This window comes from Micromesistius poutassou (genome assembly GCF_964030765.1).
Source record: "Micromesistius poutassou genome assembly, contig: SCAFFOLD_4774, whole genome shotgun sequence".
NCBI classification, from domain to species: domain Eukaryota; kingdom Metazoa; phylum Chordata; class Actinopteri; order Gadiformes; family Gadidae; genus Micromesistius; species Micromesistius poutassou.
Window position 1 is genome coordinate 1 of NW_028179768.1, and position 19,409 is coordinate 19,409.

Sequence of the window (19,409 nt, forward strand, 5' to 3'; positions counted from 1 at the left end):
TGTGGTCCTGATTATTGAAATGCAGGAAACAATCTAATAAAGTGTGTATTTTCCCAGTTATAGAAAACCAGTAGAACAAATGAATGAGGATGAACCTGTGCATTAAATAGTTATTATAATTAAACTGTTTAAATGACTCGGCATAGGCAACTGTAGATGGATTGGTCCTAGTTGTATTCTAGATAAGAAACTCCGTAGGTAAGTTAAAAAAGACCAACCATGTCCATCCCGTCGTGATAGGCTACTTAAATGATTGTTAATCAGTAGTGCGAGGTGATGTTTCTGTGCACGTGAGCAAACCCAAGTATTCAGAGATGTCTGGTAAACGGAATAGAAAAATATCCACGTGCTTGTTTATAGTAACTTTAACCTTTTACAATCTACATTTAAGTTTTTCTTTGAGTGAAGTCGTCAAGTTAAAGACATTATTTGGGTTGCCTGCTTCCCGAGATAAAGTGGAGAGCGAATACCATCTAAAGGCTGGGCAGGCTCTCCGACACCGAGGCAGTGCTCTGCCCAACGCTGCCCGCTCAGCTCTTCCCCAGCAGCGGTCTAAGGTCGCGGGGTTGAGCCCACCAGCCCTCGATCGTTCAACTGTTCCCCATCAGCTTGCAGATCCGGACACATATGAGCAGAGGGCATCGGAAGTTACCATTAAATTTGGAAATGGCAGTGAACTTCGAAATACAAAAGGTTCCGATAGATATCTTGCTTACCAAGCAGACTACCCAGGTAACAAGCACTTTGTACATTATTGATTCAAGGTTATGGTTCCACCGGAGCAAAACGGTGTTGGTTTTAAATGGGTTATTCCTCCACTAGGCTTTCAGGAAATCCACGAGGCGAATATATTTGGCCCTTCATTTGACGACAGCAGGCCTACTCCCTTTTCGGAATGGCAGGCTATGAGGCCCTTGGTCCAGTGTGACGACACCACCATGACTTTGACTGCCTCTGGACTAGGATACGCACTGTTTGTGGACAGAGGTGGGCGTGGCTTTTATTTATTTATGTTCAGTGAATTTTAACAACATTTGTCGTCGCATAACATAACGGCACAGCACGAAGCCAGTAAACTTGTGCTGCTACTTTGCGTTTCTGCGCTAAAGGTGCCATGGAATCAGATCCTATCAAAATCTTGTTAACAATGGAAACGTCCAATGTATTATCTATTCGAGTAGGCCTATAAATATTTTTTTAAACATTCAGTTACGAACTCATACTCTCTAACTTGAACAACATATAGCTATATATCCAAATACGATCAGATTCTCTGCTACACTATAAAAAAGTGTAACTCCATAGCATTTACTTTTGTAACCACTTTTTGGTCTTTTCTAGAGGGGGATTTCCCCATCTCTGTGTTTCACTTGCCACCAAACTGTGGTTATACGGTGAAGGCCTCCAGGAATGGCCTGGTAGTGGAAGCTCCCTACGATGGCTGTTACATGACCAAGCAGGTAGCAACAACCAACCTGCCATCTCCCTCTTCTCATTACTGCTGATTACCAGCTCATTTACCATGGCAACTGGTATTGCCTGGATTGCTTCCTTTTTTTACTTTGTGGTTCTCTCCCTTGTTAAATGCGGAGACTGTAACAGATATGCAGGAGTGGTAGAAATTAAGTGGTTCCATACGTCTGTCTTGTCTGTCTATCTGTCTGTGTCAGAACGGCAGCTATGTGCTGCCCATGCTGTGGTGGGGCAGCCCACTGAGACTCTCCTGTCCGATGCAGAAGACCCCTGCCTCTCCGCCACTAACCCTCTCTCTCCCGTGGGCCCTCTGCTCACCCTATGGGGTGGCCGTGCACGTGTATGGGATGGATGAGGAGATCCCCTCACTTGGAACCATAGGTGTGTGTGACGCTGGTGTTGTAAAGGAATTTTGGTCTGACAGTTTTGTGCTCGGATTAAATTATGACTTGTGAGACTGTACGGATATTCAGCCTTCGCTGGGTGGATGTTGATTTTGACAAAGGACACAGGCTTACGTTATTTAAAAAAAACCTCCAGGCAGTCTGATTCTAAAGTTAAATGCTGCTTTCTGTGCTCATGCCAATTCGGTGGGAAGTTAGACATTGTTATCGTTGTACAGTCTATTTCTTATAAAACGGTTGCGATTGTTCCATCCATTGCTAAACCTTCCTTGGCACCGCATTGTTTTTGAAATTCTGCAGACTGAGGCGCCCCTTGTTCGTCCTGAACTCGGACTCCCTCCCCCATGCACTGATGCCTATCATGGTCCTATCATTTGTTTAGCTTCGGGAGGGCCTTTCAATGGCCGTAGCCCGTTGGTCTAACGAGGCTATGGATTATATGCACCCTTTTGGAAAATGGAGGCCACTTGGTTTACTCATTAATCGGGTCGCAAGGGAGAATGCGGTGGCCGAGAAGATAATTCAAGTGTTATTAACCAGCAAGAATAATCCATAGCATGTCTAATTTGGCAATTGAACAATTGTGTTGATGTGAAATATTATTGTAAAGCCACCATAGAGTACTGGGTGTTGTCCTGCTATGAGTCAGTGAAGATATATTTCCAGTGAAGGACGACTGGGAGCCGCTTGTGTCTCCGAAGTGTGCCTACCGCACAGAGGCCCCACTTGGAAATCTGCTCTTCTATATTCCCCTCAATGCTCCCTGTCTGCAGGCTCAAGTAAGTTCCCCTTTTGAGTGACTGGTTTACCACAAAGAGATCTTGACAGCGTTGAAAAAGGGTTTTTATCATTTGATTGCTTTGTTTTTGTCTGGTGTTGTAGGAGGGACTCCACCTCAGAGTGCTGAAGGATGATCAAGAATTCTCTCTCTCCTGCCAAGACCCCTCTTCCCCTCTTCTCCCGCTCGTCCCCATTCCGCCACACACCCCTCCACTGTCTCCTATCGACCCCCAGCACCCCCACCCTCCGGACCCCATCACTCCTGCACAGGTGGCCACCACTGCCTCACCTCCACCGCCTCAATCCGTGACCTGGGGGCAGGTGATCTGGCCTCCTGGCCATCTGAACTATCCTCACCCTGGGCCCCCGTTCCCTCATCTCCCCCTGGTCTACCCTCCAGGGCCCCAGCCCAAAAGCCCTTCTCAACCCTCTCCAGATGTGGCTCCTGGACCTCCACCTCAGTTCCCCCATCTCTACTCAGGTCCTGGCCAGCAGCAGTTTTCTCCCCACCTACCCCCATCCCCTCCTCAGCAGCCTGCCGTGGCGCAAACATCTGGCCCCAGTGTGGACCTGGGGAACCAGTATCCAAAATGGCCTCCTCAGCAGGGGTTTTATCATTGGTATGAGCCCTACATGCCATTGTACGGCTCCCATCACCCTCGCCAAGAACCCGTCCCCTCCACCCAAAGTACTACAGCACGTCCCCCGACTACCCCACCACATACACCCCACATGGCTCCTTACGACCAGCAATTGAATCCACAGCAGTCGTACCAGCAGCCACACACATTCTCCCAAGTCCCTCAAAGCCCCGAGAGAATTGTCAGCCCTGCCTTCCCCGCTCTTCCTCAACAGCTTCTCGTTCCACAGCAGCCACTCCCATATAGTCAGTATTATCCTTATTGGTCAATGTTCACCCCAGGATCCGTCTCTGATGGATCCACGCCGGCCCCTTCTCAGCCTCCTACCACTCCGACCCCAACCCCGTTCCCCAGCTCCACACCTTCGACCTCTGCCTCCAAACGTCTGAGGACCCTCGGACCACAGCCCCCGAGGCTCCGGTGTTTTAGCGAGAGGATGATGGCCTTCCTGCCCTCTCCTCATCCGGACTCCATCCAGGTCAGAGGTCAGTGGAAAAACTAAAAAGGGCTTATTGACGAATGTCATGCAATGTAGATACAAAGGGCACATTCTAAGTCAAAGAAAACATGATTTATTGGGATCATACAGTAATTAAAACATTTGTGGATATTGTAACCCATTTCTGCCAAGTCTATTCCGCTAGTTGCCACTACATTCTACACACGGCCCCCTTTAAGTTTACTAGTAACAAAGTAAACAAGGTTATATCCTTTTTATATAACTATTATTTAGATTCCTATTTTCCATAGAGATGGAAAGATGTGTTGCGACGGGAGCTGGGCTGGAGCCATCCATTCTCCTAACTCCAGGGAAACCGGCCATTTGACCTCCTCCCCTCCCTTACTCTACCCCAGCTTTAACAGCAGACTTCCAGAAGACATGGCTGCGCCTTTCGTCTGTGTCCCCGCTGTGCAAGTTCAAGCTGTTGCGTACCAAGGCGCCCGGACTGGTGTTTGAGTCTCCAATACCAGCCTGCCACAGCCAGCGCAAGGTTAGGGCTGACCATCTCCTGTGGGCTCCTACTGCCGTTATTCTAGATGCTTCTGAATGTATACCGGATAGTGGAGTAATGAGGGGAAACTGAACTGGTACACATTTCCGGGCTGTTGAGTCAAGAATGCTTTTAAGAGTTGCAAAACAGTTATATCTGGCATGTCAACGATGGGAAAACCCATTTTGACGTACAGCACCTTGCACTGTGATGCTAGCGTTGAAGTTCTAGTGTTTCCCCAGCTCACAATTGCATTGTACGTGTCCTGTAGCGGGCAGTAATGTCCAGTTCTCTCCCTCCCCTCTCCCCTCAGACCCCCACGACCCTGTCGTTGCGGCTCAGGTACTGGGACGCATTTCAGTCCCGGAAGCGAATCCTGGAGTTCCAGTGTCCTCACCGTCCTCCTCTGCCCGGTACCCCGGCAGCTGAGGCTCCTCCTCCCATCCTTCAAAACACCCTAGCAGCCAGCCTCCCTCCTCCTACCCCTCGCCCTTTTCACGCCATGCCAGACCTCCCCCAGGTTGCCCATCTCACCAGGCCACCAGGGTTGGGACCTCGTGGCGCTCCGGGTCAAGGTGAGCGTACATTCCGTGGGAAATTGATTTTTAAGTCTGAACAGTTTCATTGTCAAGTGATGGCTTTATTGCGCGGGCTCAGCGTCCCCTTCATCTTAAGCGTTGACGTTGAACCCTTAAACTGTCTCCGTAGGATGCAACATTCCTCAGGACCAGCGTCTCCCCTGTGGCACGGGTGCTCTGACCCAGCCGCAGTGCCTCTCCCTGAGCTGCTGTTTTAATACGCCGCCCCCTTCATGCTACTACCCCATGGATGGTGGGTCGCACCACCAGTACACTCTCTCTCTCTCTCTCTCTCTCTCTCTCTCTCTCTCTCTCTCTCTCTCTCTCTCTCTCTCTCTCTCTCTCTCTCTCTCTCTCTCTCTCTCTCTCTCTCTCTCTCTCTCTCTCTCTCTCTCTCTCTCTCTCTCTCTCTCTCTCTCTCTCTCTCTCTCTCTCTCTCTCTCTCTCTCTCTCATGCAATTTGAAAAGGTTATTGGACACCTTGGGTCTCATTATCAATTGCCTCCTGACATGCATTACATTTTTGTTTACATGACCTTTTGACAATCTTTGTGTGTGTTTGGATGTCTACCCCAGAGTGCACCCTCGACCACCACTTTGTCTTCACCGTGCCCGCATCCCTCACCGACCCCCCTCTGTCCCCCGCCCTGCTGGCCGCCCCGGGCCACCCGTCGTGCACGCCTCAGAGGGTGACGGCCGACTACGCCTTGTTTCTGATCCCCATGGACAGCTGCGGGGCACGCAGGATTGTGGGTTTGTCGTGTGTCAATATTCCTGTGTACATACTGTGAGGCAGTATTCTATGTCTTTGGTGCGTTGCATGTGAGGTTCAGGTTCCACAGGTCCATGGCCGTGGTTTTATTTACATGTATATTTTTCAATGAATGTGAATTGAATACAGAATAGTACAGACTAGTCAATTTGATGTTGATGCAAAGTGACTATTGGCTAAATACACTATGGCGCCCTCTATAGGACAGTACCATTAATTTGCTTCCACTAAAGGCCATATTTCACTGCTACGTCAAAAGAGACCATGCAAAGACCATGTTGTGTCTCTGGGTTGCGACATGAGTCTTCACAAACGTACTGTACATAGAATCAAAAGCTCTATCTTAATGGAGAACATTTATTTACGATACATTATTCATTCACAAAGCAAATTGGTGTCCTTAAGGGTTTTTTTTTTTTTCCTCATTTGTTTAATTAAGGCATTAAGATCAATTTCCAAAAGATTTTTTTAATTCCTCTTTTTAGTCAACTTTAGCATGGGTGCCTAAACTTATGCCTACCACTGTGTATATATATATATATATATATATATATATATATATATATATATATATATATATATATGTATATGTATATGTATATATATGTATATATATATATGTATATATATATGTATATATATATGTATATATATATGTATATATATATGTATATATATATGTATATATGTATATGTATATATATATATATATATATATATATGTATTTTGGTGTAATATGGTCCTACTAAACTTCAATAGTAAAATAAGAATTACTTTTTGGCCGTTTGATGGACTGGCATTGGTCATAAATATTGAAGGGTGACCAATGAAGTAGGAATTTGAGGAATTCTCTCACTGTCTCTGAATACTCACACTGTACTCCAATAACTGGTGTCTAGCCTTGTATCAGATCCAGGTTTTTGTCTTGAGTAATGGATTGACCTGTTCCCTGTGACATGTGTTGCATCCCTCTTGACAGGTCGTTGGCAAGACGGTGATCTACATTTTGGAGATCGTCAATAAAGTAGAGTCCATTACCCTCGGCTATGGCACCATCACCAGAGACTCACCCGCCAGGTTCTGCCACTAAAACATCTCCAAATGTTTCATTCCTGTTGCAAATACCTCAGGGGATACACAGAATATTTTTGTACTGTATGACAAATCTTGATTTTTAACGACCGCTTTATTGTCATTATTGATGTTGGCTCTACATGAAGGTCAAGTGCATTGGCCCCTCTATTTTGTTTTGTGTTTGAACCCTGTGTGACCGCCACAGCAACGATTCCGTGTCGTCCCCCAGGATCCTTGTGGAGTGTCGCTACAAGCCTGGCCCCCCTTTGGTAACCACCGGTTACATGACCAAGATTCCATCCCTGGGACCTGGAATTCCAGGTCAGGGAGTGTTCGGAGTTCAGCTTCGGATCGCGAAAGGTAGGCGGACGGGAGTGTGTGTGCCGTTGTTCTTCCCTGTTCTCCAAGACATGAATCGGGGTTCTGAAAGCTGACTCGTGCCAGCTCGGGTCCCCGGGGCTTCCAACATTTTTTAGGACCCCACCCATTCTTTGATAAGCTAGATGAAGGAAATAAATTATATTTCTCGCTGCGGGGCCTGAATTCCATGTATTGAGTTGGGCACAATTCATAGAAGTGTTGAAATTTTTGGATGGATCAGACAAACAGGGTCTAAAGTACAGCCCAGTGAAAGGTCTTTCATGTTTTGTCCAACTCTGTGGGAATGTTTCTTATGGTGGCTTTCAGACACCGCTATTGAAAGCCAGCCTCTCTGGTTCCAGCCAGCGATGACATCCCTGACTTGGTCCTCTTCCCCTCCAGATGCCCAGTACAACAGCTTCCACCCCCAGTACCACATGCCCCTGCGCACGCTGCTGGGGCAGCCCCTCTATCTGGAGGTCCGTCTGGTCAACCCTCCGGACCTCCAGCTGGTGCTGCTGGTGCATTACTGCGTGGCCTACCCCCGCTCGGGAGCCGCCATGTGGGTCCTCCTCTACAAGGAGTGAGTATGTGCTGGTGTCCGTCGGGCCAGCATGGAGTGAAGTAAGACACGGTGTTAGGGGGCAGCGGGGGCGACCACATAGATTGGGATTCACTGTTCATGGTGTGTTGCTGCTTTTCTGGGTCCCCAAAGAATTGCAAAATAAACGCTGTCACCCGATTTCTATTAAATGAGCATACAGATAATGAAGTACAAGTCCTTTCTCCTAATGAAATCGACAAACTTTTTCGGGGGGGTTCTCCCTAATGTTTTCACTTGAAATCCAGTCTATGCCATGGAGCCGGCTGAGCCCCTGTGGGTTCTGTACCCAGACTGACTGGCCTTGCGCTCCCTACTCTCTGCAGTTGTCCTAACCCTTTGGATCCGGCACCACACAACGTTGTTCTCCCTTCCCCTGGGAGCCAGACCCGCAGGTTCACCATCACCACCTTCAAGTTCCTCCAGAAGGGGAAGACTTATGAGCTGGACCAAGAGGTGTGTGTGTGTGTGTGTGTGTGTGTGTGTGTGTGTGTGTGTGTGTGTGTGTGTGTGTGTGTGTGTGTGTGTGTGTGTGTGTGTGTGTGTGTGTACTTTGATGATGCTTTTAGTTGTTGAACATAATATAGGCATCTTAGAGTTTTCCATGTTACATTTGTACTGATGCACCTAGGAATGTAAGTGTCTACACCTTAGGCCATGTGTATATGCATATTTGGCAGGGTGCATTATAAACAGCCCGAGGGATTTTACGGCTGGCTTCAACATGGCTTTGCTTTCACGCCGCTTCCTTATTTGGTTTGGTGTGTGTGAGGAGCGTTGACATGGCCAAATGAACACGTCACAAATGAATGTCATTAATATTCCCTGTGTTTTTATATCACACGGCATGATTAGGCTGAACTGTGAAACGGCATGCATTTAGGAGCCGTCCAGAGATTCCACTGCTAGTACACAATGATCTGTTTGGCTTTTTGTACAGAAGACAAACTTGCAAAATTGTTTTGTACACATGGCATATTCTGAATACCAATTTTACATTGTGGATGTCGGAAAGAAAAATATCAAGTTGTTGCAATTCACATTTTTGTGACTACTTGTGCACGCTGCAGCTGGGAGTTTTTACAACCCTCTGAGGCAAAGGGTGTGTGTGCTTGTTTGTAGGTGGGTGTGTGTGCTTGTTTGTAGGTGGGTGGGTGGGTGTGTGTGCTTGTTTGTAGGCGGGTCGGTGGGTGTGTGTGTGTGTGTGCTTGTTTGTAGGTGGGTGTGGTTGTTTGTAGGCAGGTGGGTCGGTGGGTGGGTGTGTGCGCTTGTTTGTAGGCGGGTGGGTCGGTGGGTGTGTGTGCTTGTTTGTAGGTGGGTGTGGTTGTTTGTAGGCGGGTGGGTGTGTGTAGTTTGTAGGTGGGTGGGTGGTCGGGTGTGTGTGCTTGTTTGTAGACGGGCGGGTGGGTAGGTGGGTGGGTGGGTCTGGCACTCACACAACCAACGCTCTGTGGTCCCGCCCCCAGGTGTACTTCATGTGCTCCACGGAGGCCTGCGTGTCCCAGGACCAGCCCTGTGTGGAGGGGTGCGTGGGCCAGTGACCGACTCCACGGGACAATGCAGCGCCACTCGCTCATGGCTGCCAGGAGCTCAGTCACTGGGCCAACGGCGTGTCTGACTCAGCCTCCAGGAGACCCACTCCCCACTGGAAACCCAGGACGGAGTGGTAGTGGTTCAATATGACAGCGGGACAATGAGTTAGTAATGAGGAGCGTTTTGAATAATTTAGCAACACTCGCTGATCCATTTCCTGTTTGTGTGTGTTGTTTTTTTCCTTTTTAGTTTTGTTTGAAATGGAAGCAGTGTTTGAGCCGATGCTGTCCTGAGAGCTCTGGGCTCTTTAGTTAAAGCAGCACAGTACTGCCTGGACTTGGAAGTACGTTCAACTAGAAGTACACTGTAACACTGCTCCTCCTGCTCACTTTCCTTGCCAATAAAACTCAACAAAGTAAACTTAAAGGGGACATATTAGTTGTATTTTTGTTCTTTGCCTATTGCCAGTGAGTTTAATAACAGGAGGTGGCTCACTGTCAAATGGTTCATGTCGTGGACTGATTCTCACTATTTGGTCATTCAATTGGACTGTTGTGTGTTGCAAGATTCAATACAATTATCATAAAACTCATTTTACAGTGTCTCTATTGAAAAGGAGTTTCACGTGGCCAATGTATCATTTCTGACACCAACTGTATAGTCTGATATTGCGTGGTTTTTCATTGGAGAATTTGTCCACTGGGTGTCATCAAAGCAATAAAAATGGCTAAGGGCAGACAAATTTCTTGCTCCATGTTTCATACAGCTGGTTCTAATAAACCTTTTGCGTGTATATTCCTAACTACGGTGTACAATTTTTTTTTTTTGCCGTTAATTTCTAATTAATTTGTTTACTTTGGGCTGCTTTGCAAATGGAACACCTCATGCATGTCTGAATTTGTACAATTGTTTATTACATCTACCTTTTTAAAAAACATTCTGTGTATATCTTGGGGTGAAATGATTCACCAGTCGCGTGTATATATAAAAAGCACTATCTCCAACGGTAAGTGGGAAGCCAGGCCCGGCGCCCTGTGAAATGTAAGCACTGCGGCATACTGCGTTTATTTGATGGCTGCCTGGCCCTGTGTTCAAAGGAAGAGCGGAAAAAGGGAGGAGGGCACACGACGGAGAGGAACGAGGGAGGGAAGGGGAACGACTACACGAAGAAGAGGGGGGAGGGAAGAACGATTCTCTTCTGTAAGCGCACACGCCACGAGAACATATACCGGGAATCGGGGAGAGGAAAAAATAGGCGAGAGGGACTAGAGAAAACGACGGCTCCGTGCTCTTTTGTTTTGGAAATCATTTGACGCAGAGAATAAGGACTAACATGGCAGCAGAGAGCTCCTGACGAGGATTGACTTTCAGTAACCTCTTCTCTTGGCCAAAAAGTCTCGCAGAAACACAGGGAGGAAAAAGCGATCAGGGAAGACATGTTTAGGGATTTTCGTCTTGAGGTCGCGGTAGGATGTTATGCCGTTTAAGCGGCACTCTTGTGTTTAGGGTTAATAGCGATTGTGTGTCCCGCTCACGACGACCCGTTTGTTTTTGTAATTGGTTTGTTATGATCTGAAAAACCCGAGGCCTTGGGAAGCCCGAAGTAAATGCGTGTTCAGCAGCAAAACACTTGGCTGCATTATCGCCAGGCATTACGTTGTTTCTGTGTAGTTTTTGAGCAATTAGAATTTGGACACAACCGTGCTGTGGCCAAATAGTTCCGTGTCGATAATCTCTGCGATCTCGTTCACGTTGCATGATTTAATATCCCATTCATTTCGGATCTGTCAATCCGCTCGGTTCGAGGCCCCGTTGAGAAACATTGGGCAAGCTATGAACTAAAGGTTTCTGCAGCCAAGGTAATAGAATAACTTGACTCTTTGGGCTGCTTAGAGAAAGGCTTCTTCGCTGGCCAACGCACATTAGGTGGCAGGGAATACCTGACAATATTGACCAATTTAGACTTAAGACAGGTGACCTAAGAATATTTTAAATGTTAATGTCGACCGACGTAGCATCCATCATGCTGCCTGTGTCCCGGGGTCTAATGGACCGGGAGCTGGAAACAATGACTGGAGTGCACCCCAACTCGAGTGGTGCTGCAGGAGCCGTCCGAGGGATGAAACGAGGGGACCCCGAGCCCGATGCGCAGACAGCGGCCGCTCTAGTCGACTCGACCGGAGCAGAGTGCAAGCGTCCCCGTATTGACGGAATCGCGGAGGTCGGTCAGGTGAGGAAAACTACACCCACAACAAACGTTCAGCTTGGCGCTTTGATCTTTTGGTGTGGGAAGAACATCATGCATAATCTGGCTTTCAATGCGTTGCTGAGTCTAAAAGACCTATACTCAAATCGGTTATTTGAATCAACGCCTGGGTCAATCAGGAGATCCCTTTTGCATTTGTATTTGTTAATTGCTCTACTTAATTAGCCCGATGGGGTGACCGCGACAGACAATAATGCGGGTTGACTCACGATAGCCTCGGCTCAGGGCTCGCGAGGGCTATTAGTCTTTTCTGCCAATGCGATAGAAAACATTACAGCACGCACCGTAACGCTGATGATTAACGTACAGCTCCAAAATGCAAGCTTTTTAGGTTTGAATTGTGCTCTTAAATATGTAGCGTGGACAGTCATTAGAAGGCTAAGTGACCTAAGTCCAGGCGCCTCGTTTCTGCCGATAAATAATTTTGTAGAATGAGAGAAATCCCATTCTGATTCCGGGATCTTTTTTTTTTTGCAGACTAGCTTTTTCTGGCCAATCGACAGCCAGTTGTCATCCACGTACCCTGTGGATATTATCACATTAATAAACGGGACTTTCAACCTGGGAGCCCATTAAAACATGCTTGAACGGGCTTAAGAGGGAGGAGCAGAGCGGTTTATTTCGAAGTTTAGACTAGGCCAGCATGAAATAACAAATCTTGCACATTGAGGCATGAATTATCAATGGAGGTCTTCCATCAAGTTTCAACTGTCAGAAGTTGAATGGTGCGGATTCAATCTTAGGCTGTCACTTTATGTCTTACCTACCCACCGTTTTATCTTTGGGTAATCGTTTGGGGATTTGTATCTTAATTGGTAACAAACGTTGTCTTTATGCTAGGAACCCTTTTGTCAGAATCGTGTGAATGCCATTTGTCGTCAAATGGAAATTGCTGTAGGTCTTTGGCTCCTATGTGACCTTCGAGAGGTGTGTGTGTGTGTGTGTGTGTGTGTGTGTGTGTGATGTAAACAGAAGCCCCTCCCCTCTACAATGTGCTACCCTATATAGTACAGTTCAACTTTATTGTAAGCCCCAAAATGCTGCAGTCGTTTACATTGCTTGAGCTACATTCGGGAAATGCCTTTACCTATTTTTCCCATTTCTGTCAACAAGAATCGATTTCCCCCCTTTAGTGATCATCAAATGGTTCCATTATTTCGTAAATGCTGTGGTCAGGGTATGGAAACGCACTAGACATTGCTGCAGGTTTAAGAGTGCCATGGGAAGAGAGACACGTCATAAGCAGAGGTAATGGAGACGGAGTGGTGTATTCACTGCTCTCCTGTACGGGCAGAACTAATGGCCTGCTGCTGTACTCTGAATTTGCTGCCGTAAGGGGTGGCTAAGACACAGAAAGAGATGGACAGGCTTCGGAGCGTAATGCACATGGTCATAGGAAAGTGTGTTTGTGTGTGTGTGAGAGAGAGAGAGAGAGAGTGATGCACAGATCAATAGCATCAGCAGCAGCCTAAAATGTATTGACCATCAGATGGATGAAACGGCCGGAAATGAGCAGGGGGGGCAGTGGGGGGAGGGTGTCTGATGTGCTGCCCCCCCCCCCCCCCCCTCCTCAGTCAGGAACAGATTTGCCCTATCAATGGCCGTAAAGAGGCTTTGTTTGGGACTAAAAGGATCACAGCTCGTACGGGTAGGGGGGGGCAGCATTAGAACTACCCTGATCCCCAGATCCTTATCTAAGGGAGAGGATTAATGCAACACACACACACACACACACACACACACACACACACACACACACACACACACACACACACACACACACACACACACCACTCTCTCGATCTGTTTCTGGCATAATGCAGACTGCACCACAATATGGTTCAGCAATATGCGTCTTTGTGTGGACCATATGCAGGGTACATGTTGGATCACAGAGGCTAAAGCTGAACATTCAGAAATTCTGCCCTCTGCCTCGGTTCTGTACACACACACACACACACACACACACACACACACACACACACACCAGAGAAGATGATAAAGCCCCCATACAAGTGGTGTATATAAATGTAGTGACACATTTATCACCCCCCCTCACCCAGTGACCCCATTAATAATCCGGCAGTAAATTAGGTTGAGTGACACAAACCTTAATAAATGCACCCTGCCCAGTGGAGCTGGTTTCCTAGAGAGCTGAGTGATGGAATGGCGGCGTTGAACACCATATATATTTATTTTGACCCTATGAAAACCTCTCGTCAAGCCTCCTTCTGGTGTCATGGGTGGGTTGGGGCCCTGTTGTTCTGCTGACCGTTGCAGGTAACCTGTGAACTGTGCCTCGGGGACAGTGCGTCGCAGAGATGCGCTGCTAATTAGCAATCATAAACCCCCACGCTGCAGCCCCAATAACGTTGGGTCTCTTGGGTCACGTGACCAATGACACCGGCGACCCTCCCTCCCAGCTCCTGGGGTTACGATCCAGTAGATCACAGGGGGGAGGGGATTTCTGTTTCCCGAATTAAATGCCTTTTTTTTAAATGTATTTTATGAATGCTTTCAGCAGATGAGGAATACGTTAAGCCACGTTCCGGTACGCTCCACCTATTACCTGAAAGCCACACATAAATAAAAGCAATAAAGCCCTGCCAATGCAACACCATAGAGTTTACGACTGCTTAAAGGATTTGACCGCAACACAGACACCCACGAGAATATGTTCTGTATCGGTCTAAGCCATCCGATACTACAAAATCCACACGAGAATCAAGTGGTCCTTTTCCTCCAGCGCTGTTGGGTGTTTTGTCAGTCTCGTTTAAATTCCTGCACTTCACTCTGAAAGCTAAGTGGAGGTATTTTCTCTCCCTCTCCCTCCCTCTCTCTCTTGGAAGGGAATTCATAGCAATCCACGCAGGCACGCACGCGCGAGGGCTGAGTGTCTCGCTCGTTGCAGAGAGTCCTATGCGGAGAGGCAGCTTTCAGCTCTGATTTCTGAGCTGCGCGCTGAGCCGCGCCGTAGCCCTGCTGCGGATCCCCGCTGCGTATCCCCCGGCGCCACACTGCAGGCTGGAGGAAGCCTGGGCCTCCTCACCTAATACGGTCCTGCCTGCGGCGACAGCAGCGCCCAGAACAAATGACTCATCCTGGACGTTTATGTAGATGGGTACCCCCCCCCACCCCACCCACCCATGCACGCTACCCCATCCTGTCCCCACAACGCCGCAACCCCCATCTCTCTCTCTCTCTCTCTCTCTCTCTCTCTCTCTCTCTCTCTCTCTCTCTCTCTCTCTCTCTCTCTCCCCCACCCCGTCACTCTCATCTCTAGCCCAGCGATGACACAAAATTGGAAAGTCAGCAGGAAGAAGAAACAAAATGGCATTACTCCCTGGCTGGGTGGAGCGTGGGGTCGATCGTTCTGTGCAGTCCTGTCTTCGTTTATTTCAATGCAGCTTTCTGCTGCCCTTTTTGAAGGACGCTCTGTTGACTAAATGACGGGGGGGGAGACTCGGGAGGGCGAAGGGAGGCTGTGTTAAAGTATGTCAGACTGTCTTGAGGGCGGTGAGGTCATTGTGCTTTCCTCATGTCTACCAGGGACCCCCTCCGCCTCCCCCTCCCCCTCCGCCTGCAGCTACTGCCGAATTTCATTCTGCTGTGCTGTCCACAAGAAAATGTCGGGGACATACCGGTAACAAGAAGATTTCGGACGCGCGGTCCGATAAGCTTTATCTTTCAAAGCGGTCGTACGAGTGTGTCTCTCCCCCCACTCCCCACCCCCCCCCCCCCTTGCTCCCTATCTGCCGGGTAGCGGCGGCCCTCCAGAGATGAAGGGTGGCCGGGCTTAGCGTGCAGCGTCGGGGGGTTGTGAAGTGCATGGAGAGTAAATACACTTGAGCCCCAGTGACTGACGGGGTCGTGGTTTAGCACTCAAGTGCTTGTTGGACGGATCGGATTCACATCCTCCGGTGTGCTGGCCGCGGCCCGTCCAGCGGCGGTGCTTTCACCGGAAGGAGCGTGCGCGCGTGGGGGGCTTTTGTTTATTTGCGTCCGTCGAGCTGGATTCATGCGGTCCGCGTGTCGACGGCTCGGCTCGGCTCCGCTTCCCCCCCCCCCCCCCCCCCCGAACTGGGTAACCGTGCCGACTATGTGCACGTAGCATGCGCTGGGACTGCGCACGCTCCCGGTAACAAAATGGACGCTGGTTTTAAAGAGAGGTTGTGCGATGGGGTCTGTTGTTACAATGATTTATGTTTTGAGTGAAAGAATATTAAAAAACTGCCAAATGGCATTGAGCTCTGAGTGATTCCGCAGTTTTCTTTCCTAATGAACATTCATCTTTTTGTTCTTGTTCGATCCTCAGGGATTGACCCCAAGTGTAGCATGAATACAACCGCGCGAGTGTGACCGGCACAAGTCCCCAGTGGTCCTCGAAATGTGAAAAGTGTGTCCGAGCCTTTAAAGGGTCATAGGGCGTTACAATGCCCCCCCCCCAACTTTAGATGAGGGGCCTACCGCCTCTAACCCTTGACTCCCCAACCCCCAAGCCATCCAAAGGGCACGGAAACCCCTTAGTGGGCCCGCCCTCTTTAGGACCCCAAGGAAATGCAATGTCCATACAAAGTAGAGGGCCGAAAATAACCGTTGTGAAGAAAAGAGATGATTCTTCCTTTTTTAAAATTGAGATTTTTCCGTGCTGAAACACCCACACTGTCGTTTTTGGAGACGTGTGTGTGTGTGTGTGTGTGTGTGTGTGTGTGTGTGGACTTATGCACTCACTCAAGTACGCTCACATACTCAATGACACACGCATGCGCGGATGTGCTTGCACTGAAACAGCTGATAGTGTCCTTTTTTTTGTGTGGAGGTGTGTGTGTTCCTCGTCCATCCAGCCCTATCTCTTTTTGTCACCCCCTAGTGCACTCCCCCCTCCCCCTGGTACCACCATCTGCTGACTTCAAGTCATCTTGTTACTTTCTCTTGATTGCTTCCTCTGTCTTCCCCCCCTGCAGTTAATTCTGTCCGCGTTTCCCTTCCCCTCCGCAGCCAATAATAGAATACACCTGATTCATCACCATTGGAAGAAATAAATAAAAAAAACGAACCCCGGATTGATTATCGTTGGAGAACTGTTATTGGTTTTTTTTCTAACCAATCACAGAAGTGCAACATTTGTCCGCCCATCTCAATCTAGCCAATCAGCTGAAACCACCTTCGAACAGACAGTGTGGTTGGAAGGGCCATTCCCATGCATCACCAGAGAGGCCCCTCCCTCCTAAGCATTATGTCTATAGTGGATATGTGTTGCGTGAGCATAACTCTCCACCCCCGTCTCTCTCTCTCTCTCTCTCTCTCTCTGTGTCTCTCCCTGTCTCACTCTCTCTCTCTCCCTGTCTCTCTCTCTCCCTGTCTCTCTCCCTTTCCCTGACTCTCTCTCTGCTCCTTAAGCAAGCGAGGCGCATGACTCCGCTCATGTATGAGTCATTGTCTCCGTCTCCGTACTTATTTTTTACCCTTTTTTTTCCTTCCAGGACTTCTGTTAGTCCAGGCAATAGTTTCACTCCCGGCGGGCTCCAGAAGGCCTTTTTTGTTTCATTTTTTTGTGATTCTTCTTTATCAGATTTTTATTTTTAACAGCACCCCCCAAAACCTTTGCTACTTCAGCATTTTTGTCAAATTGAATTATATTTTTGCTTGGGAACCATCATTTGGGACACAATGTACCGTCAGCTGCAGTGCACTCAAGAGTTGGCCTTTGCAGTAAAATAGGAGCGATACTTAATTCATGTTAGCCTAACCTCTAAAAGGGGGGGATTAATATTTGATTGCTTCCACATCCTAAAAGCTGCTAGTAGAAGGTTTTATTTATTCATTTGAATCTTACGTAAACTCTCTTTTCTTTTAAATCACTCTCAAACTTAGTCTTTCTTCAAAGCACTTGTGTATTAAGGAGGGTGGCCTTTGGGGATGGGAGGTATACGGCTACAATGGCAATCAGGAGAATTCAAGCTGGGATGCGCGCAGAGCTAAGTGTTCCCCCTGGGGACCAGGGACATTGGTTCCAGATGAAAAGCGGATAAGACTGGCTGGGACAGGGGATAGGGGATGGGGGGGGATGCTGTTACTCAGAGAGATACGCAGCCAGAGACGAGCCAATATGTTTTCTCCACCGTCATTGTGCATGCTAATGGCTTTAATGGACCACATTAGCATTAATGCGGGGACAAAATGTTATGAATCTTGAGTACGCACCGATTAAAAACTCAGCAGGTTTTCTGAAGTTGTCAAATTAATTTCCGAGAGAGGTGACACACACACACACACACACACACACACACACACACACACACACACACACACACACACACACACACTCTAACTACATAATATTCCTAATTACAACTACACGATTACAACCACGTGAAACCACAACTATTGCGTGGAGTGGCCCGTGTTCTCCACACACTACTGCGGAGCCCCGTCCCCGCGCGCTGTATTCATCCTCCCGCGCGAGCGCTCGGTCGCGGTCCGTCCGCTCCGTCTCCTGCCGCGGTGACGACGGCAAGCGGCCAGGCGATTGGACATCGCTGACTGGAAGGCGATCAGAAGCCGGTCGGTGGCTGAATTAATTGGATTAGGAGGCAGTTTATAACGCAACGCTTGACAAGAACAGCGAGGCGCTACAGCAGGCACAGGCGGCACGATGAGAGAGAGAGAGAGAGAGAGAGAGTCCCTGTAGCGGCTGTATGTAGGGACACTTAGGCCTATAGGAAAAGTGCCTGTGCTCATTTTTGCATAACAAATTAAAGGCATTGTTTATAATAACATCTGCACTCCTCTTTTACAGAACAACGAACCCTTGACTCTTGGTTACCATGGCTACCCAACTCACAGTCAGGTAAGGCTACCTGACACACACACACACCGTAACACACGATTTATGATTGTCATCATAAATCTATGTATTATTATTTTTGTAACCAGTAATATTCACAATGAACATAGAGTGAGGGTGTGTTTGTGTGTGTTTTGACAGCTAGACGCACCAACAACAGGGCCAGGCTTTGGATCATTTGATTTATGTAAACCACAAGGTGGAGATGTTAGTTTATTTTCATGTGCAGAAGGAGACATGATTACGAGTCCTGGAGCCACTCCCTCCGTTGTGCTTGTGTTTAACACCTTCCTGTAGGCTTTCTACTGCCTATTAGCCCGCAGATGTATTCGCTGGGTGATATTATCCTACATACTCCACTGGTGATCTTAGCCTTTTGATATTAGCCAGGTCTTATTAGCCTGTTGTTTTTAGCCTGTCGATAATAGCCTGGGGATATTAGTATTGCCTATATTAGATTGGTGATATTTGCTGTGCCTTTACTGGCTTAATGATATTATCCTTGCATATTAGCCTGGTGGTATTAGCCTGGTGATATTAGCCTGGTGATATTAGCTTGGTGGTATTAGCCTGGTGATATTAGCCTGGTGGTATTAGCCACTTGGTGACTTGTGACTTTAGCCTGGTCGTGTTAGCACGGACATACATGTCTGTTGATGTTAGCCCGGTGATATTAGCCGTCCCTATTAGCCGTGTGATATTAGCCCGGTGTTGTCATGAGTGCTCAGTTTGTGTGGCTAATCCCTGGATCATCCGCCATTCAGCCACTCAGCCCCTCCAGCTCTGACCATAATCTCCCCGTCCCCACCCCCACCGCCCCCGTCCCTCTTTCATCTCTCTGGAGACTGCGAGTGCATTATTCAACGTCCTCCCACCGAGTGTATCTGCCCTTAATTTGTGTGTTTTCACTCTGGGCGGCCGCGTGTACCATTCACCCCCCAAGCCTTTTCATTGGTCGAACAGGCAGTGAACTGGGTCCCACACTGAAGCGGCCCACCGGAGACAGAGGGGTCCACCACCTATTGTTACCGCCTTGTTTCTCCATGGGGGTGTGGGGGGGGGGTGGGGGTGGTCGCGTGCCGGGATT

The 19,409-nt window shown here is 48.2% G+C and overlaps 2 protein-coding genes across 2 annotated transcripts; both read left to right on the plus strand.

The window, feature by feature from the left end:
* Nucleotides 1–314: 314 nt before the first annotated feature.
* LOC311372540 (uncharacterized protein) lies at nt 315–1,928 on the plus strand (the record flags this gene model as incomplete). Its single annotated transcript, XM_084489535.1, has 4 exons — nt 315–732; nt 823–987; nt 1,342–1,460; nt 1,671–1,928. The coding sequence occupies 4 exons, from the start codon at nt 315–317 to the stop codon at nt 1,926–1,928; spliced, it is 960 nt and encodes a 319-aa protein (XP_084345661.1).
* Nucleotides 1,929–2,517: 589 nt separating this feature from the next.
* Nucleotides 2,518–9,217, plus strand: LOC311372539 (zona pellucida sperm-binding protein 4-like; the record flags this gene model as incomplete). Its single annotated transcript, XM_084489534.1, has 13 exons — nt 2,518–2,521; nt 2,651–2,656; nt 3,058–3,238; nt 3,653–3,783; nt 4,154–4,290; nt 4,604–4,703; nt 4,999–5,121; nt 5,445–5,617; nt 6,621–6,718; nt 6,945–7,075; nt 7,478–7,658; nt 8,003–8,132; nt 9,143–9,217. 13 exons carry the CDS (start codon nt 2,518–2,520, stop codon nt 9,215–9,217), a joined length of 1,470 nt encoding a protein of 489 aa, XP_084345660.1.
* Between the last annotated feature and the right edge of the window lie 10,192 nt (nt 9,218–19,409).